We start from the raw sequence: 22,672 nt of genomic DNA on the forward strand, positions 1-22,672 counted from the left end.
GGAAATGTAAGGACGGATGAGGTTGTGTATGTAAATGATGGACTGTGACATGAACGGTGTTGTGCGTATCCAGCAGCCCTGCCGTGAAATGCACCCCCTAGCTTTATAGATGATATTCTGGATCAGAAGGCTGCTGCTTCCACCTATAGGAGTAGTTTATATACAGGTAACCCAATTAAAGCACACACTTTTGAACCTATGAATTGCAAGAAAAGCTGGGATTATATTTAGGAAACGCTAAGTCAAATACATTCAACTTGCACTCCATCATTTAAGCAGTAGCTTGCAACATGAAAAAGTTCAAAAAATGTGCATAAGAGTGAATGAGCCTAACCCTCCAGAGTGCAACCAAACTGGTCGCACATGCTAAGTTGTGTGTTCAAAAACTACGAGCGGTCTGAGCAGGCTGAGCACCAGAGTAGCCTAACTGAAATGGAAAAGAAAAGAAACGGGACAAAACGCGTGAAAATGAAGAGAGGTAGAACCATTGAAAATTGTTTGTCCATCCCCACTTCTGAAAGTCCGTCCAGCTAAGACACGGTGAGCTCGGCCTCTGTGACGGTCCCTGGGAAGGTGTCAAGCCCCAGTCCTTCAGCGTTAACATTAGACTCGGAACCAGAGTAACAAACAAGTCTTAGATAGAGCTGGTGACACAATTTCCCCAGCTGAGGTACAACAAAGGACAGAACGGTCCTCTGAGGAATTCAAAATGACCATAAACTTTATACAACATTGCAGAGGAGGAAATGCCTCTAATGAAGAAAAATGGCCTAAAAATCAACCCGACCTACAGCAATGATACGGCATGTGCCCAATTCATTGGTGTAATAGCAGAACCATTAAAGAAGAAGACAGCTGCAGACATTAGTAACACCACGTATGTCATTCATGATTGACGGCGACACAGACGTCTCTACAAAGTGTGATTATCTACAGCTGCATTATTTGGAAATGTTTTAGTTTTGCTTCATGTTCTAGTTTGTTAATGTTTTGTTGTTAATGTTTAATGAAGTGTTAAATAATCACTTTCAGCTCATTGTAGCACTTTAGGCACTTTTTTTTCGTCTTTATTCTGTATATATATATATATATATATATATATGTATATATATATATATATATATATATATATATATATATATATATATATATATTTATATATATACACTCACCTCACTGTCTGCATCGACAAGATTCTGGACATCTTACACACATTTGGTTCCTTCTCTGGTCATAAATTGAACATTAATAAAAGTGAATGCTTCCCTCTTAATAATGCAGCAAATCAGGTCCCGGCTCAAACACTACCATTCTCCTTAGCTTCTTTTAGATTTCATTATTTAGTAGAAAGTAAAAAGTAAAAATTTGTATTCTTATCGTTTAACACCCAGCTCCATAATGAAGTCTCACAAACTAGTGTTATGCTAGCATAAAAGAACGAACACATCAAGAAATTATGAGCTGCATCGCGTCTACAATAGGAAAACAAAATCTCTGAAAGTCTAGCTACAGTATGTAGCCTTTCACAAACAGGATTTGATGTGATAAAAGGCAGCCAACATACAACTATTGACCAAACTATGAACTCAGTAGTAAGCTTTATGAATAACTGAAAGTTGAAGTGAAATAAGAGTAAACCAACCTTTTTTTTCACAATTCCACCTATATATTAGGGATCTTTGATATTTTACACTTGTATTTGGAAAATGTACTGACCTGAGCACATACTAACATACAATTAAGCTTATTCAGTGGTCTTGAAATGTCAGGCCCATGGAAGCTCTTCTTGAGGTAAAAAAAAAAAAAAAACTTTTTTAATGGATATGGATTTTGAACACTTTTTGACACTACTTTTTGATAATTCAGCTGGGCTCCTAGGCTGAAATCACTCAGGAGGGCCTAAGGAAGCTTCATGTAACATGTGGTGCTTTTATTACCTCTGTAACAATATTACCTAATATGAGCATTACCCCACTGAACTATAAAGATGATGTGGCAAATTATGACATGAAAGCAGACTTAAGTGTGTTCAAGATTATTTTTTATTTTTGAAAATGTTATATCAACCGACTTCAACAATGTAAACACACAAATTGAAAGATAACATTTATTGAAGGTAATCTTGCATTGACTAGGTAAAAAGTTATATTTGAACTTGTATTCATACTCAAAATGAGCATGCTTAAAATAAAATGGCATGTGCTTATGGCCAGGCCTGTTTGCTTTCATAGATGTGGTCTCCACTCTGCTGTCACATCTGTGTGAGATGTAAAGGAACTAGGCTATATAAGTAAGTTATCACAGTAGCAGTTGAGTTCACTTAATGTTTTCTGAGAATTAGTATGAGCTGACGATGAGGATGATATTGTAGCCATGGCCTCAAAACTGTTGAGGTCAATGACCTCTTGTTACTTTCAGGTTTCGAATTCTATAAACCCTGCGGAGCTCTTACAACTGTTAACACATCATTCACTGTGAATAGGCAGGCATCTATCTCCTTGCTACTGTGTCAACACTGATATGTGCAGTAGTTTATTTTGGTGCTTAATATAAAGTTTTTAACATACGGGCTACATTTGGGCATGTATAGGCTCATTGGGCTACCATTTTTCCATAGGAAAACCTGCTTTATACGGACAATGCACTAGTCTTAATAAAATTTGAAAGTCTCAAAGATTTATATCAGTGAATTAATAAAAAAAATTTCAGCTGACTCAACATAAACAGCTTGCGTGGTGAAAGCATTAGCACATTAGCAGCAGCAGCTTCAGTCCATGCAGTGTCTACACAGCACTGCCTTGCGTTCAGGCACAGGCCTACTCTGTGTGGGTCACCCACTACACAATCACTGGAGTAAGGAGCAAGGTACAGTCCTTCAGTTCTGTTCCATTTCATATTCACTACTACTGAAACCCAAAAGATGGACACCTTCAAGCGTACATTGGCACTTCTCCAGCCACCAGTTCATGCTCCATTCATGGTCCACACAGGGACTCAAACCGGCAACCCTTCATTTCACAGCCAAGTCACCTAAGGACTGAGCTACTGCCACCCCTCATACATTGTTTATAATTTGTGATGTCTCTGATCACAAGTGGAACTATGTTGACGTCTATGCACTCGTTAACAGGCACCTTTGTGCGCTGCAAAGGAAATGACTTGTATGAAACGTAAGCTAGATTTGTTGTTTAGAATTTAAATTTCCAGCAGAGGACAGTGAACTTTCACAAGTAGATAAAATCCATTTTCTTAACTTCTGAAAAAATACTGTGGTGAATAGCCCACTGCTAAGTACATGGCATGTAGTAGTACGTAGTGGTCTAGACCTACTTTACATGTAAAGTTTGGGAGGTGACTTTTGTTATGATTTGTCAATATAAATAAAATTGAATTGAATTGAAGAATTGGACATTGCACTCTGTCAGAATGCTACAGAATTATCCAATTATAACAATAAATTATCAGAAAAAAAAAAAAAAAAAGGAACTGTATTTATTCATGAGTATTACAACAAACATTACAACATACAGTATTTCATCCTATATCTGTGTAACAGACATTTTCACACTATTCTCCCGAGGAAAATGGATTTGGGGTACTTGTCTCTCAGAGAGGACCACTGCACAAAGAAATAATCTGATATTGGGTACAGGATCTTCCCTGTAAGTGACAGAGACTGCACTCGGCAAATGCTTTCAACATAAACTATCAGGACTTTCTTCATCCCCAGAATTCCAAGCAGGAGTCCCGCCACACACAGGGGAACGCAGGTCCCTGGGCCATTACACAGCACCTGAAACAACACACACAAAGGGGGCTCAGCATTCACTTTCTCTTAGAGCTGCATGTACGGGGCCTAAGCTGATTTTGTTTTGCTTAATAATGCTGCTATAGGCCTAGTCTGCCGGGGGATAATACTGTTCCTGATACTCTGAGCTTCTCTCCTCTTTGTTTGTATCATTCATGTCTCATCAATACATGTTACTAATTCAACTTCTTCCCCGGAGTTGTTTGTGCTTTGTCGTCTCACAGGTCTCTGCTGATGTTGGTGGTGCCTGCTGCAGTGGTCCTGCATGACGCTTCCTGCTGCTATTATTAATATAGCTCATATATACTATCATTAGTTTAATAAATTATAAAATTTGTAGCCATAAAAACACCATCAGTGGTATGTTTCACTGTATCGCAGCCGTTATTACCACTACTCATCATATTTACCACCATAATTATTATCATTGTCATATTCTATCACCTTAGCTGTACTTGTTTCTTACTGTTCTGCTATATTAACTGCCATAACATATAAGTCATATTCACATTACTATAGATATTATTATAGTTACTGTTACTTTTGTGGTTGCTTGAATCTCTGGGACTATCTCTCTGTCTGTCTTTGTCTCTCTCTGTCCATCTCTCTGTCTTTTCTCTCTTTCTCTCTCCTTTTCTTCCTCCCCAACTGGTGCAGACAGATGTCTGTCCTCCACAGAGCTGGGTCTGTCTGACGTTCCTGCCTGTAATAGGAAAAGGTTTTCGTTGCCACCGTACTCTACGGGGGAATTATTGGGTCTATGTAAATCATAAATAAGTCATAGAGTGTGGTCTTTACCTACTCTGTAAAGTGTCCTGAGATAACTTTTGTTATGACCTGGCACTATTAATAAATTTGAATTGAATGAGTACATTTCAAAAAAGTGACACATACATAAAAAGCAGTGCCCAGGAGCTGATCAGATCATCTGTGACAGAACTCTCATGTTACATGACAGTGGAAACGGGTTCAAGGAAAAGGGTGATATGTGTGTTTGCGCCTTAAAATTAAAATCTGTGTGATCCCTGTGTGTCCAGTACAGAGATAGGCTGCAGACTGAAGTGCTTTTCACTAAGACATCTAGTTTTCCTGTTTTCTATGACAAGGAGTGGTGTCAGATCCTGAAGGGATCCTACTTTTGCCCGTTTGTCTTCAGTTGCACCTGTGTCTGTGCTGTCTGAACCTCTGTAGAAAACTGACATCCAGGCTCTTTTGTCTCCAAAGAAGTAACATTAGGGTACATCCACGATCGAAATCCAACTTTTTTTTTCTCTGTCATTCTTAAAAAGTTTCCCGTCCACATGGCTTTGAAGAAATCTCTGCGTCCACAGGAAACCAGGTGCAGCGACTCCAAACACTGTAGTACACATGCCATGTGGTGCTGTAACTGCCACAGAAATACACCAACAACAGAGAAGAAGAGACGAGGAGATGCTGTGGAAAATACAAACACAGAGTTTCTCTCCAAATCTGGAGACTTCCCAAATCCTCCTCCATCCTAGAGAGAAATGTGTCACTGTTTCTGCTGTTAGTGGAGACTCTTGTGGTGTTTTGGACTCTGATGCACCAATCACTCTGCAGTTAGTGTCCTCAATGAGCAGAGGGTACTGCTGGGAGCCCCTTCACCGTCCCAAAGCACTCACAGGAGGCACTAGAATTAGAGACTTTTTAAACCTTCTAAGAACTTTATTTAGAAAAAGAGACTAGAGAGCACCTTATTCAGAGCATCAGGGAAAAGGAGAAATCTGTGGTCGGCCTAATTCATTCCCATGCATGTGGCTCAGAGTCCAGTTCAGTAAACAGTCTGTGGGTCCGTCTCTCTCCTCTCACGCCGCAGCACTGTTGATGTTATGTGAGACCGCAGGGATAGAGGTCGGAGGTTGGCCGATGACGCCATCCTTTAACAAAGTATGAGGTTTCACCATTCAGACGACAACGCCATGGGGGGTGTTTTGAAATATTCCCACTCTAGGACCCGGTTTCATTCAGGCTACGATAACGCCGGCTTCGTGTGGCTGATGGTCGGCCAGATTCATACTAAAGTTGTGCGGTTAGAAGAAAACCGTGCGGACGGGCCCTTAGAATGCATGTGGAAAATATTTGGGTTTGGCCAACAACGCATACACTTGAGTATGTTTGTGTCTTTTATAGATAACGGCAAACTTTCTATAGTTACACTTTTTTTCTCATTTGGATATCACTGGTTCACACTTGTATCCACAGGATAACTATTCTGCCCTACAAAGCCTGAGTGCAGTAACTACAAAACCACTAATAACATGATTTCTGCACAATTTTGGATATGAAAGTATGGATGTTAGGATTTATTTGGATAATAATTATTAAAAGGAAAACTAGTCTACTATGAGTGTGTCAAATATTCATTTGTTGGGACACTGAAAAACCATTAAAGACATTTTTTACGGAGTTACTGCACCTAGGCTTTGAAGGGCAGTATTGTTGGATCAAAGTGTGTTGAAATTGGTTTCATCTTCATTATACATACAAAATGCGATCTGAAAAGTATACTGATTTCTATATCTTTTATTTCCTAATATCAGTATTGGCCCCCAAAATGCAGTATTGTTAACGCTCTAGTCTGCAGATGAAAAGGCACAGTTATGAGAGCATGTGTGTGACTCAGTGGCAGCAGTGAAGGTAGCTCAGGGAGAGTCAAAGACAGAGGGGGAGGGTACTGGAATGAATAAATTGCCTCAGGGCTAAAGGAAATTGAGGGAGTTTGGGTTTACAGGAAACCAGACAGCTGCTCCGGAGTCTGGAGCAGTCATCATACAACTCCACAATACAGGCACAGCAGCACTAATATCCTCTCCACGCTGCTCTGGAAACGACAGAACAGCCCTTCACAAAACAGAACAGTTTGATCATTTTAATAGCTCAACAAAAGACTTGAGCCCCTTTCACACCTACACTGCAAACCTGAAAGTATCAAAACATTACCAAGCAGGGCTGTGCGTGAAAACATAAATGTCCAAATCGGTTGGATCGGATATCAAAGATTTTACGCCGCAAGCTCCCTGGTACAACGTCTGTGTAATGTCCAATAAAGGCCAAAGTCTGAATAGACTGCATATTTTCACCTGCATAATATTGTGAAAATTAGGTACATTGGCTCCAGAAAGACACACACATTTACATAATATCAGCAGGCGACTATAGTCGAATACAAGCACTGACTAGATGGGACAGGTCTGCTCTGTGTCCCCAGAGTCAGGACTAAACAGCGGACAGGTCTGCTCTGTGTCCCCAGAGTCAGAACTAAACATGGGACATGTCTGCTCTGTGTCCCTAGAGTCAGGACTAAACATGGGACAGGTCTGCTCCGTGTCCCCAGAGTTAAAACTAAACATGGGACAGGTCTGCTCTGTGTCCCCAGAGTCAGGACTAAACATGGAAAAGCAGCGTTCAGATTTTATGCTCCATAAATCTGGCACAAACTTCCAGAAAACTGCAAAAAACTCTCAGCTCTTATAAATCAAGACTGAAGACTGTTCTGTTTGCCGCTGCCTTTCATTTAATCATTTTGACAGCTTGTACTGCACTTTAATTCCTTTCAAGAAATTCCCTAATCCTTTATTTATTTTATTTGAATGTCATTATATGTGGGATTTAAATGTAATTTTAGGTGTCTTTCTTTCCAATGTTTTAAATGTTCTGTGTGAAGTACTTTGAATTGCCTTGCTGTTGAATTGTACGATATTAATAAACTTGACCTGACTTGGCCCCTAGTGTCACTATGCGAAGCTGAGGGATAGGGATGTGGTAAAGCAGCGGTTGGCATTTAAAGGGCAGATCACCGTGCATGCTGTTACTGGGGGTCAGATACCTACGTGGCAGTGACGTGCAGTGAGGGTTGGGGTTGGGGAGGCACTGACTCACAAGTCAGATTTACAAACATACAGTAGGATGCCAATAGGATAGGATGAGAGAATAGGAGCGAATTGGATGCTGAAAACCATTTTAATACACCAGTGCCACTGTATATTGCAGTATATCTTGCCTTTACTTGTGAATGACTTCTTGGTTTGACTGAAAGTCCAGCTTTGAAAAAATTCTTAGTTTAGAAATCAAATCCTCCCCTTTCAGGGCGAGAAAGCACAGCTTGTCGCTAAGCTCTACAGCGTCGCACAGCACACTTCTTGTGTTTACTTTTTGCACACGAGTTAGAGTTCACCGTGACCTGACTGGTGACAGGCTATCAGGCTGCTCACTATCGCCACCTTCCATGAGGCAGAGGTGCTGCCTGCCTCAAGGCAAGCATTTTCCCTGTGGATTTATGTCATATCAATAAGATGTAAATATTACACACATACGTAAAATACATTACTGAACACCATGGAAAAGAAAACGTAAACTTTTATTACATAAAAGTGTCCTCAACCATCATATTGGAAACATACACAGAAATTGGAACAAGCACGTGCCTTTTGCACGCGCTCAATCCAGTTTGTGAGTGATTGCGCAATCTGGAGGGAGGCTCGGCTGTCCATGCCTCACCTCTCGTCTCCGAAGAGACTCCGTTTATTTCAGCAGGAAATACAGAATTTTCTGCCATTTTTACTATAAAAACGGTCAAAATACATTAAGAACCACACCAGAATCATAGTCCAGAGGACAAATATTAATACTTGTGTTATTTTATTATTTCGTTTCTTTTTCCTCTCATGATGACAGGGGAGGCACAGCTTCACCTGCCTCCCCTGACTGCACGTCACTGCTACGTGGGGGTGCCGACACCCAGAAATATCCCTGTCCCTCTCAAAATAATAAGAAAAGAAATAATCCAGGCAGAGGGCAGAGTCTCAGATATAGACGCCACACTCTTCTAGTGGGTCAGAAGTGATGATTGAGAGGGATTACTTTTGTATTGGTCTGTACATATTTTTCAGGAGAATACTATATTATACTACTATACTATACTCCACTAAATATTTACATTGCTTTTATTAAGCTGACGTAAATTACAATAAGTGCACTCAAAAAAGCATAAATCATGCACACATCAAGTACACAATATGCTAAACTGCTTCAAGGGCTGTAAACAAACTTTTTGGCTCACCTGCCAAGGGGACCGGTAGAGGAAAAAAATCTACCGGCCGAGTAAATTTTTTACCGGCCAAATAAAAATCAATCTCCTCTTTTTTGTTGCGTATCCATCTGTTTCATTACTTTTCATTGAGATAACAGTATTATAGAGCCATACATGCTTAGAAAAGAGGCCAAAGTATTATTTAGAAATACATTTGAATATTGTTAAGTGAATTTCAAAACATTGCAAATTGAAAACTTTAACATTTCAAAACTTGAACAAAGGAAACAGTCATTAATGACTCATCAGCAACCTTGCACTGCCTTGGCAGGTGAGACAAGAGGGACCAAAAGCCAGATTGAAAACCACAGAGCCGATGGACCCAATGTTGCAGAAGGCAAAGACGGCAGAGAGGAAGAAGAGGACACCCCACATGCAAGCTCTTAGACCCAGTCACCACCAACTCACACAGAACAGAGCCAAAAGCAGAGGCCAAGAATTCAACTAGAAAGAGCAAACTCAAATGGCCAAAGTCAAGTGAGGCATGGCGTATGCTACACACATATCTGGTCAAGAAACTGGGGGAAACGTTGCAAGGAGGTATGGAAACCAAGCTTAATCAGATTGATGACATCCTGTACCAGGTCTGCAAGAACAGGTTTGGTGAGGAGACCTCCAACCAGAAGACTACACAAAGAGAGAAGGGAAGAAGGGAAAAGGAGATTGACCATCTAGTGTGAAGCTGCTGGCAACTCCATAAGAACTGGAGAAAGGCAGCACAGGAAGAGAAAAAGGGCCTGAAAACCCTGTGGGATGAGGACAGACATAGACTGTCAAGGTTCCTCAGAGCTGAATGTATCCGCAAACGTATCAAACGGAAATAAAAAGAACGAGCCAGCTTCTTCAAAGACCCCTTTAAGCATGCCAGACAGCTGCTGAAGGAGAAGGAGAGTGGGAAGCTCGAAACCACCAGGGAGCAACTGGAACAGCACGTCAGAGAGCAGTATAGTGATCCAGCAAAGAACGTCCCATTAGGAACACCGGGGTACATCCCTGCACCTCCGGTTCAACATCATGCCCCCAAAGCTCAGTGACGTTAGGCAGGTCGTGAGGAAGGCAAGGTTATCATCAGCACCAGGCCCCAAAGGAGTCCCCTACAAGCTATATAAGAACTGCCCTAAGGTGCTATAGTTGCTATGGTACCTCATGAGAGTTGCCTGGAGAAAGCAACGCATTCCATCCGAATGGCAAAGAGCTGTAGTGGTCCTCATTCCTAAGGAAGCGAACTCTAAAGACTTCAGCCAGTTCAGGAACATCGCCCTGCTGAATGTGGAAGGAAAAATCTTTTTCTCAGTGTTGGCCAAAAGGATGACCACCTACCTGCTCGAAAACGGCTACATAGACACCAACTGCCAGAGAGCAGGAGTCCCAGGCTTCCCAGGATGTGTTGAGCACTCCACAATGATCTGGGACCAGATCCAGAAGGCAAAAAAGGCAAAAGACGGACCTCCATGTTGTCTGGCTCGATCTAGCAAACGCATATGGATCAGTCCCACACCAGCTAATCATCTATGCCATAGAGTTCTTTCACATGCCCTCCTGCATCAAGACCATGGTTGCATCCCACTTCAACCACCTGCAGATGTGCTTTGCTCTCCAAAATTTCACCACCGGATGGCAACAGTTGGAGGTAGGCATCGCTATGGGCTGTGTCATCTCTCCTATCTTGTTTGTGGTAGCATTAGAGGTGATCTTCATCGGTGCAAGACAAATGATCAGAGGGATCAGGCTCCCAGCTGGGAAGAGTCTACCCCCACTGAGGATGTACATGGACGATGTCACAAACCTCCTTCAGACCGCAGCATGTACATCAAGACTGCTGAAAAGGATGGACGATGGGCTCGAAGGAGGATCAAGCCCTAAAAATATCGGAGCCTGTCTCTCAGGACAGGAGTCAGAACCGACAGCACCACCTTCACTGTAGGGGGAGAGATAATTCCACCCCTTTCTGAGCAACCCATAAAAAGCCTTGGTAGTCAGTACATGGCAGAACTTTCGGACAAACAGATGGGGAGAACCGTGTTGGAACAGCTTTCAGCAGGCCTGGCAAAGACCGACCAAAGAAAACTCCCAGGTAAGTACAACGTCTGGTGCTACCAGTTCATACTCTACAGAAGAGTGATGTGGCAGCTGAAATCCCCTCATCCACCACAAGTAAGATGGCTGGAAAGGCCAACTCATTCATCAGAAAGTGGTTGGGGCTGCCATGATGCCTCTCTGAAACGGGCCTGTTTGGAAGGAACACCCTCCAACTTCCGGTCCAGTCCATCAGTTGGGCTACAAGCAGGAAAAGACCAGGCACGTTCTCGAGTTAAGAGAGTCCAGCGACCAGGCTGTAAGGAATGCAAACATCAAGATTCAGATAGGCTGGAAGTGGAATGCCCAAACTGAGGTCGACAGAGCCATTAGTCGCCTGCAACATCAAGAGATTGTCGGCAGAGTCCAGGCAGGAAGGGTAGGCCTAGGGTGTGGAGAAGCTACACGGTTCTGGTCCAAGGCCAACCAAAAAGAGAGGACGTTTGGAAGATCCCGCAGGCAAGGCTCAGCTTTCTTATTCGTGCAACATATGAAACGCTGCCCTGTCCCTTGTCAAGGGTTCGACAGGGCAGCAGAGGGTTACCACCTGCAGGGAACCACAGCTTCATCGGCTTCATCACGGAAGGTGAGGGGAGAAGAGAGACACCAGGCCAAAAGAAACATCTAGGCCGTTCTCCCCTAACCAGGAGTGGAACATTAGAGTCGAGCTCGACAGGCTTAGCTTCCTGGTTGAGATCACTGCTGCATCGGTCCGCCCAGACATAGTGGCGTGGTCCTCTAAGGCAAAATCCCTGCTCTTCATTGAGCTCACGGTACCAGCGGAGGAGGGAATCGACATTGCCTACGAACACAAAAAGGTAAAAAGTACTCAGAGTTGGCTGTTGAGTGCCAGATGGCTGGCTGGAAGACCATCATCTATCCAGTCGAAGTTGGATGCAGAGGCTATGTAGGGCAGTCAACCACACTCCTTCGGAGGGAAGCAGGAGTGACAGGAGAAGAAGGCAACCAAAGAGCTGGCAGAGGAGGCTGAGAAAGGAAGCTTTTGCCTCTGGTTAAAGAGGAAGGACAAGTGCTGGAAAACGAACAACCAACCCCAACAACAGCCGCAGGGGGTAACACTGCTCCACCACCAGGAGACGTTCCAGGATTAAAGGAGCGTGATTGGTGGTTCCTGGCCGATGACCCTGCAGCTGACCGGTGGGCACCAGAGGAGGTGAGACCAGCAGCAATGCCTAGCAGGTGATTCCATCTCCCTGTTAGCTCTACTACTACAGATGGGACAAATGCGATCCAGTCTGCATCTTTAATCAGAACTCCACATCACTGTCTTCAGCAAACACCCTCTGAACCACTATCCATATACAGATGTTTCCCCTTTCATGTGACCTAAGCTCTCCGTAAATGCTATAGTATCATTATTCAATTGTTTGTTTTATTGGCTGCAGTAGCTGCAGTGTCCACCAGGTGGCACATGTGAGCATCCCAGATGAGTACAGACCGGCAATTGGGAAGGATTTAAAAACTTTGGGAATGAATCACAGCACTCTATCGAATTGTCTGCAGGACTTTTATAGTATACTAACACGTTACAGAGTCTTAATTTCATAGTGGACATGTTATGTTATGTGTTATGACCATAGACGTGCTTATGGGTCTGATTGTGCGCCTCAACCTTCATTCACACAGTTTATGGTCTCAATCTCTAGTTTCAAGTATTTATCAATACAGAATGCTGTTCATTTAGTAAAATATGATCCCATTTAGAGTAAAAATAGATTATTGCACGCTTTATCCCCGCCCTAAAGCGGCTACACGGCTGCAGGAAATACAGACTTCAGTCGCACTTTGCTAACCGAGCTACAGTCGTTAGCATTACACAACAAATCACTGGTTTAGCGCTGACGTTTGCTACTGTCATAATTTATCAATTATAGCTACTGCAATGTTTTGCTATGTCATACATAATTTATTGCACAAGCCGACCATCGGGACAAACATTTACCCACCCGTGGCATGGAGCCCTCCAAAATTAAGTTACCAGGGGAATATTGTAGTTGCATTGGGCGAGTGGCGACCACTAGTTTACAGCCCTGGCTACAAGTGTATATTGATAACATTTATGAATTTAAAACCAAACATTGACATTCAAACTAAAACTCAGTTAGATTACATCTTTAAAAAGGACAGGCAGATAAAATATTCTATAAGAGATTATTTAGACTCAGGAATTAACAAATCCAGGTATATAATAAGTTTGACAAACTGTCACCGGCCCAAAGGCATAAAAAGAATGGTCACATCTAGTCACGTTCTAGACGAAATATTGTCGTCAACGAACCTTTATCACGTGAGGAAAACTAGACGAGACAAAACGTAAACGCTGGTCATGTGACAATAACTATAATTAAATATTTAATGCAATGTTGTTGACGAATAAAAACGAGACGAAATGTGGTTTACAAAATAAAAACAATGCTAAAATGTCTCTTCATTTTCGTTGACCAAAACATTATTATTATTATTATTATTTTGCAGTTTTTCAGTTTCCTGTGTCTCGCGTCTGGGCGACGTCACTTCCTTAATCGCCACACGCTGCATTATTTAGATTCAGAAGATGCAGCTGCTGTGGGTTAGCGTTAACGACAACTAAGAAAGCAAAATGAGAACAGAGTCTGACACCGAGAAAGGGACCGATGGCCGGCAAGCCAGGGATTGTCTTTGGGAGAAAAAAAAAAACACTTTCACTACATAGACGTGGAAAAGAAAACGGAATGTGTTGTGGAAAAAGACGGGAGCAATGCGGCCACAAAATCACAGGAAAAAACACCACGAATCTTAAGAGACAACTCAGGGCATCCCATACTGAAATTTAGATAAGTCAAGACATCAACGTAACGATACTTTCTGTTTTAGAAAGCTGATGCGACATGATGCCAACTCATGAGGCTACGGTTAATGTGTCGGATTTTAACGCTAACTTTAGACGTTAGCCACTGGAGCTGAGAACAAAAATGTGTGACTAGCGTGTGTGTGTGTATATTTGTTTGTCAGAGAGTGTAACGTGGGTTAACTTGTGTGAGAGTGTAAAGTGGGTTTTTAGTTCCTGCCTGACTGACTCACTCTATAAGTGCACTAAGCATCCCTTGTTGGCCAAATACTTTCACTAGTTTTGTCATTCACATAGCAATCACACTGAACTAAATTTGAATAACTTATTCTAGAACCGTACATGCATGTAAACACAAGATATTTGCATGGGTTTGGCTAAAAGAAAAGGTTGGTTTCGTCAATACTACTAGGTACTTTTATTATATTGATTAAATATAACTGCATTACAAGAGACTAATACACAATTTTCCTTGACTAAAACTAGACCAAAATGTCATAAGTTTTCGTCAACTAAAACTAGACTAAAATAGTCATGGACAATTCTGACTAAAATGAGACTAAAGTGACAGCTTGACACAAAGACTAGACTAAAACTTAAAGTAAAACAGGCCGCCAAAAACAACACTAGTCACATCTGGCTAGCATCCTGACTTTGACTCTCTAGTAAGAGTCAAACTCCAAAATCATTTCCCATATTGCGACCACATGTCTTCACTAGACCCCCCTCTACCTGTTGTGTAGTACACTGTCAGTACTGTGTGTGTTTGTGTGCAAGAGCACACTGGTGTATTGCTGTGGGGGAACAGCTACTGACTGGTTTCTGGGTCCACTCACCATGTCAGGCCTGAGTTTGAACACCAGAGGAAGGGAGTACTGCAAGGCATCCAGGGTGCTGATGACAGAGGAACTCCAGGACTGATGCACCTCACGGCTCCGTGGGATCCGACAGATGGTGAACTGGGAACAAGGGCACATGTCTATCAGAAGTGCTGACAGACGTCACTATTTGTATTACAACAAATACAGTAATAAAACTGGCTTTAAACTCTCATATCTCAGATTTCACAGCCTCTCACAAGCACATGAACAAGTCGTGGTAGATTTTTTCCCAATTTACATCTAGTGGTATTTAGCTATGCAGATAATGCCGATGTTTTAGCCTCAGGAGAAAGTAGTTCCTGGAGTATCACGGCATATACTGGGTCGTTGTAGAAATTTCACAATATCATTAACCCATATGCCTTCCTGGGGCAAAAAAGGCTATTTTTCTCAAGGTTTTTGTTTCTTATTTTGGCTGTTCTACAGCTTGTGGCAATTTTGGCAATAACCTTTCTTTTAAGCCAAATTTAAGTCGCTTAGGTAGATAAAGACATCATCCGCAAATATGTATGTATGTTCTTGTCCTAACATCTTTATACCTGTAATGTTATCGTCTTGGATAATCCATTACTTAAGACTTTAATAAATGTTACAAACACCAATGGGCTAACTGAATATTGCCCACACAATCAACACTGAGTGCCACAAATTCCAGTTTGTTTGTTCAATGCGCTTTTAAAATCTTGTTCAGTTTATTCATCTCTGCATAGCACTTTCTCTCACACTCACACACACACACGCACACACACGCGCGCACACACACACACACACGCGCTTGTATGCTGACAGTCTGCAGTGTGTGTACGCTCAGTTTCGCTCTAACTTCTATCGTGTGTGGGAGAACACAGTCCAAGCCTTAGTTTCTTTGTATTTTAATTCAATTATTGCTTTTGTTATTTCAAAAAATATATATGTTCAGTTTTACTTTTACAAAAGAAAAGGAATTGTGCACCGTTTTGCAGTTCATACTTCAGAAATAATCATTCTTTCATTTGAAAAATGTGGATTTGATCACATTTGGTTAAAAACATTGTATTGTGAACTCAGTATAGTGAGTGGAATCCAATGGTGAGTTGAGTCAGTGTATCCTTCCATACCTACTGATCAGTCTCATTAAACTGTGTATAATAACAGGCTTCTGGTCCAGCTGCAGTATTGTTATCGTTGTGACTGTATGTTTGCATATTATGATTCAGATAAAAGCAGTTCACATATCTGTTGTTAGAGTCTCTACAGAGGTCAGAGCCGCTCATAAGGTCTCCGTACGGCCCTGCAACACACATTGCTACCTGCTCTGTGGGAAACACTGTATATTATAAATTTTTGAAGGTCCCATTTCCTGCTGCTTTTTTATTTGAGCTTATTCATTCATTTTCAACCGCTTGTCTCTGTCGGGGTCGCGGGGGGGCTGGAGCCGATCCCAGCTGACTTTGGGCGTGAGGCGGGCTACACCCTGGGCAGGGCACATAGAGACAAACAGAGACAGACAGAGACAGACAACCATTCACATCTACGGACAATTTTAGAGTCATCAATTAACCTAACATATGCACGTCTTTGGATTGTGGGAGGAAACAGGAGAAAGACCACAGACACGGGGAGAACATGCAAACTCCACACAGAAGGACCCCAGCCGGGCTTCGAACCAGGAACTCTATCGCTGTGAGGCGACAGTGCTAACCACTACACCACCGCCCCTTATTTAAACTCGTGTTTTTTATTGTTCTAAAGGTGCCTTTACCATTTTAGGTAAGTTTTACCAACATTTATACTATTTAAAAAAAGCTGTAAACCTAGGGGAAAACACTGAACATAGCATGAGGTTGAGTGATGTTGGTAATGGATGTAGGGTAGGGGGCAGTGACGTGCAGTCAGGGGAGGCAGGTGAGGCTGCGCCTCCCCTGTCATCATGAGAGAATAAAGAAACGAAATAATAAAATAACAAGTATTAATATTTGTCCTCTGGACTATGATTTTGGTGTGGTTCTTAATGTATTTTGACCGTTTTTATAGTAAAAATGGCAGAAAATTCTGTATTTCCTATTTAAATAAGCGGAGTCGCTTCGGATGCGAGAGGTGAGGCACGGACAGCCGTGCCTCCCTCCAGATTGCGCAATCACTCACAAACTGTATTGAGCGCGTGCCCTCTGCGCGTGCTTGTTCCAATTTCTGTGTATGTTTCCAATATGATGGTTGAGGACACTTTTATGTAATAAAAGCATACGTCTTCTTTTCCATGGTGTTCAGTAATGTATTTTACGTATGTGTGTAATATTTACATCTTATTGATGTGACATAAATCCACAGGGAAAATGCCTGGCTTGAGGCAGGCAGTACCTCTGCCTCAAGGCAGGCGGCGATAGTGAGCAGCCTGATAGCCAGCATGTCACGGTGAACTCTAACCTGTGTGCAAAAAGTAAACACAAGAAGTGTGCTGTGCGATGCTGTAGAGCTTAGCGACAAGCTGTCATTTCTCCCACTGAAAATGGAGGATTTGATTTCTAAACTAAGAAATTTTTCAAAGCTGGACTTTCAGTCAAAGCGAGAAGTCATGTACAAGTAAAGGTAAGATATACTGCAATATACAGTGGCTCTGGTGTTTTAAAATGGTTTTCAGCATCCTATTGGCTCATATTCTCTCATCCTATCCTATTGGCATCCAACTGTATGTTTGTAAATCTGACTTGTGAGTCAGTGCCTCCCCAACCCCAACCCTCACTGCACGTCACTGGTAGGGGGGTATGTAAGGTCAGGGGGGTTTGCTCAAAAAAGGTTGAGCACTGGGTTAGTTCATTCTTTTTCCTGTTCTTTTCCATTTTTGTTCCTTCGTCAAGTGTCCTTTTATGTATATTTTCTAACCGTTTTAGATCTGATTGTGTCCTATCTAGGTTTTCTCTTCTCTGCTTTTTAAAGTAAGAGTAATAGCCAATAAGTTTCCCTCTAAGAACCGTTTTGCACGCATCCCAAAGGATGGGTGGAGACACTTCCTGATTATCATTTTCATCAAGATAGTCTTTTATATATTATATTAGAGTGTTAAATGACATAAGGTTGAACACTGACTCGGGCAAGGTGTCAGTTCTGGTCCTGTTGGATGTCAGTGCTGCCTTTGACACTGTGGATCACAATTAAACTGCTAGACAGGTTGGAAACCTGGGCAGGACTTTGCGGGACAATCCTAAAACAGTTCAGGTCCTTCTGTTCGACTTATATATGCAGCCTTTGGGTTAAATTCTGCAGAATTCTAATGTCAACTATCAGTTATGCAGATGACACAGATATATCTCACACTGTCTCCAGATGACTGCAGTCCAAAGTAGTCATTATGTCACTGTTTAGAGTAAGTCAAAAATTGGATGAACCAAAATTTCCTTCAGTTAAATCAGGAATAAAACAGAGACCATTGCAATAAAGAGAAGAAGGTTACTGTCAGTGAACACCTTGAGTCACTGTCTTTAGAAACTAAAGACCAAGTCCGAAACCTTGGCATGCTGATTTACTCAGATCTGACCTTCAACAGCCACATCAAATCAGTCACCAAATAAGCCTTTTAACAATCAAGATATCCAGAATTAAGGGTTTTATGGTCCAAACTGACCAGGAGAAGCTGATTCATGCTTTCGCCTCCAATAGACCTTAACTACTGTAACGGTCTTCCGACAGGAGTCCCCCAAAGAAGTATCAAACAGCTGCAGCTCATTTAGAACGCTGCAGTTCGAGTATGAATCAGAACAAAGAGATCACCCCTGTTATTAAAGGCACACTCACACTGTCCAGCCGTACCGTGCCCCGTGCTTTAGGGTACCCCAAAGCAATTTCAGTCAAAAGCAACTGGACTTGGTTATTTGTCTACGAAGACGTTTCACCTCTCATCCAAGAGGCTTCATCAGTTCATGTATGCAACTGACCAGGCTGGGACTGGTCCTATTATCTAGTGTGGAGATCCAGGTATTTAACCTTTCACAAGGCCGATGATGTCACTGGAACCCTTTGTGCTCCAAGTGCCAACTACCGTCGTTAGCGTGACAGTCGTTGGTGAGAAGTAGGTTTCGACTTTGTTAGTGCTCTATTGAGTCTTAACGACAGTTGTTGGAGTCACAGGAGGCCTGTCCAGGATTTGGACATTGTTTTCATCAAAGGAGTGGGCTTTCTCCTTGAGATGTAAGTGGACAGTAGAGTCCAGGCCTGAGGAGTTAGCTCTCCTGTGTTGGGCCATGCGTTTATGCAGTGATTGTTTTGTTTCTCCAAAGTAGACATCTTTGCATTCCTCATTGCATTGGACAGCATGAACCAGATTGCTTTTGTAGGTCTGTGATGTTCTGTCCTTGGACTTCAACACCAAAAGAGGTACCCATAGTGGAGTTGATTACAGCTACAGAATCTGCTATAAAGAAAAACAACCTTACTGGAACTGAGGCTGAACAGCTAAGGTTAAAGGTGTCAGCAGTGTTGTCCAAAGCTAAGGTCCCCCCATCCAACCTTACCATTGAGGAGAGAAAAGCAGTAACAGCACTGAGCAAAGACCACATCACAATCCTTCCAGCAGAAAAGGGTAGATCCACAGTTGATGTGATTACCAGGCAAAGATCTCTTTACTACTCAGTGACTCTAACACTTATGAAACTCTGAAACGAGACCCTACCAGCGGAAGGTTATAGAGCGTCTACAGCAACTACAAAAAGAAGGGGTCATTGACCAGTCACAATATTACAGGCCCTATCAGCAGGACTCAATCCCCTGCTTATATGGACTCCCAAAAATCCATAAAGAAGGGGCCCCGCTCAGGCCCATTGTCAGCAGCATAAACTCGGTCACTTACAACATTGCCAAGCACTTAGCCAATATCCTGGCACCACTGGTGGGCAACACCCCACAGCACATCCAAAACTCCATAGACTTTGTGAACAAAGTCAGAGACTTGAAAATGGATCCAAATGAAAACATGGTATCCTACGATGTGACTTCCTTGTTCACCTGTATTCCAACTATGGCCACAGTAGAAGAGCGACTTACACAGATAAGAGAAAACCAAGATCTCTGAACATTTAAGAATTATTATTGTTAGATAATTATTATTATTATTATTATTATTATTATTATTATTATTATGATTTTTAACTGTTTTGACACTAGTATTTAATATTTCAACTGGGGCTGAAATCACTAAGAAGGACCTAAGGAAGCTTCATGTAAAATTTGGTGCTTTTATCACCTCGGTAATGGTACTACCTAATACAGTGCATCCGGAAAGTACTCACAGCGTTTCACTTTTTCCACATTTTATTACGTTACAGCCTTATTCCAAATTGTATTAAATTAATCTCTATCCTCAAAATTCTACACATAATGCCCCATTATGACCACGTGAAAAAAGTTTTCTTGAGAGTTTTGAAAATGTATTAAAATTAAAAAACAAAGAAATCACATTTACGTATTCACAGCCTTTACCATGAAAAAATTGAGCTCAGGTGCATCCTGTTTCCACAGCTTAAATGGAGTCCACCTGTGGTAAATCCAGTTGATTGGACATGATTTGAAAAGGCACACACCTGTCTATATAAGGTCCCACAGTTGACTGCATGTCAGAGCGCAAACACCAAGCATGAAGTCAAAGGAATTGTCTGTAGACCTCAGAGACAAAATTGTCTCGAGGTACAAATCTGGGGAAGGATACAGAAAAATATCTGCTGCTTTGAATGTCCCAATGAGCACAGTGGCCTCCATCATTCGTAAATGGAAGAAGTTTGGAACCACCAGGACTCTTCCTAGAGCTGGCCGGCCGTCCAAATTCGAGCAATCGGGGGTGAAGGGAGTTGGTCAAGGAAGTGACCAAGAACCCGATGGTCACTCTGTCAGAGATCCAGTGTTTCTCTGTGGAGAGAGGAGAACCTTGCAGAAGGACAACCATCTCTGCAGCAATCCACCAATCAGGCCTGTATGGCAGAGTGGCCAGGCGAAAGCCACTCCTTAGTAAAAGGCACAAGGCAGCCCGTCTGGAATTTGCCAAAAGGCACCTGAAGGACTCTCAGACCATGAGAAACAAAATTATCTGGTCTGATGAGACAAAGATTGAACTCTTTGGTGTGAATGCCAGGTGTCATGTTTGGGGATGTTTTTCATCAGCAGGAACTGGCAGACTAGTAAGGATAGAGGGAAAGATGAATGCAGCAATGTACAGAGACATCCTGGATGAAAACCTGTTCCAGAGTGCTCTTGACCTCAGACTAGGGCGACGGTTCATTTTTCAGCAGGACAACGACCCCAAGCACACAGCCAAGATCTCAAAGGAGTGGCTTCAGGACCACTCTGTGAATGTCCTGGAGTGGCCCAGCCAGAGCCCAGACTTAAATCCGATTGAACATCTCTGGAGAGATCTGAAAATGGCTGTGCACAGACGTCTCCCATCCAACCTGATAGAGCTTGAGAGTCACTGCAAAGAAGAATGGGCAAAACTGCCTAAAGAGAGGTGTGCCAAGCTTGTGGCATCATATTCAAAAAGACTTGAGGCTGTAGAGGCTGCCAATGGTGGTTCTATAAAGTATTATATGTATTATGTATTGGGGCGGCAGTAGCTCAGTCCATAGGTGACTTGGCTGGGAACCGTAGGGTCGCTGGTTCAAGTCCCTGTGTGGACCATGTATGGAGCGTGGACTGGTGGCTGGAGAGATGCCAGTTCATCTCCTGGGCACTGCCGAGGTGCTGTTGAGCAAGGCACTGAACCCCCAACTGCTCGGGGCGCTGGTCACTGGCAGCCCCCTCGCTCTAACATCTCTCCTCAATTGCATGTATAGGTCCTGGTTGTGCATGTGTGTATTTCGGGCCTGTGTGTGTAACATGTATGATAATAAGAGTGAAAATTGAATTTCCCCGTGTGGGATAAAAATAAAGTAATTCTTCTAATTCTTCTTCTTCTATTAAGCAAAGGCTGTGAATACTTATGTAAATATGATTTCTTTGTTTTTTAATACATTTTCAAAACTCAAGAAAACTTTTTTCACGGGCCTTTTTTGGTCATAATGGGGCATTATGGGTAGAATTTTGAGGACAGAGATTAATTTAATACAATTTGGAATAAGGCTGTAACGTATTAAAATGTGGAAAAAGTGAAATGCTGTAAATACTTTCCGGATGCACTGTATGTACAAAATGGTTGAATGTGGTTGAATACAGTAAAAATGTCAAACATTACTAATTTTCTTCAAAGATGAAATACTGGCATTACTGAATGCATGGTTTTATAGTGTAATGGTCAGTGAGATTAAAAAAAATGTTATAATGGAAGTCAATGAGCCACAAGGTGTCCAGTCAGTAGTCCAATCTTTGACATATCCAAGACTGTAATCACCAGCAAAGATTCACCTCCTATTTATTATATGGAAAATAATTAATTATATTTTTTTGGAAATAAATATTAAAAACTTTAAATAATAAAACAGTCATTTAAAGGGTTAAAATCTTGAAAATTATTGAATGTTTGGTAGTTTTAAGCAGGTTTTAAGTTGTCTAAGAGATTTATAAAAACTTTAAAAAAAACATTGATGTATGATGATTTTATAGCAGTGTGCTGTGCTTGGACGTTTTCAGCAACAAAGGTGTCCAGAGGGTAAAAATTGCAGCACTAGAGTATAAAAGACATGTCTGAGAAAAAGACAGTGGATTTCACAAATCTGGCTTAAAAATGTATGCCACAAGCTGGAACACAGCCACAATGACCACAAGACCTTTTTTGCCTGAGGGGGGGCATAAGGGTGATACACTCTTCTCTGGTGTTTTACTGAGTGGAGAAACACACAAGCACAGACCCTGGCACAGACCCTGGCACAGACCCTGGCACAGACCCTGGCACAGACCCTGACACAGACCCTGACACAGACCCTGACACAGACCCTGACACAGACCCGGGTACAGACCCTGGCACAGACGTCTAGCTGCATGCCTGTTACAGAGCA

The 22,672-nt window shown here is 42.1% G+C and overlaps 1 protein-coding gene across 1 annotated transcript in view; it reads right to left on the minus strand.

Moving 5' to 3' along the window:
• Positions 1-2,074: 2,074 nt before the first annotated feature.
• The window catches only part of alg14 (ALG14 UDP-N-acetylglucosaminyltransferase subunit), a gene marked incomplete at its 5' end in the record, with an annotated part of 28,962 nt that continues 8,364 nt past the window's right edge, over positions 2,075-22,672 (minus strand). Inside the window, 2 exons of the mRNA XM_083936026.1 lie at positions 2,075-3,793; positions 14,679-14,801. Of these exons, the coding sequence (XP_083792152.1) occupies positions 3,563-3,793; positions 14,679-14,801 (354 nt within the window). The 3' untranslated portion in view covers positions 2,075-3,562. The remainder of the gene's footprint in view (positions 3,794-14,678; positions 14,802-22,672) is intronic.

The sequence above is a fragment of the Echiichthys vipera genome (assembly GCF_963691815.1).
Source record: "Echiichthys vipera genome assembly, chromosome: 21".
Taxonomy (NCBI): Eukaryota; Metazoa; Chordata; class Actinopteri; order Perciformes; family Trachinidae; genus Echiichthys; species Echiichthys vipera.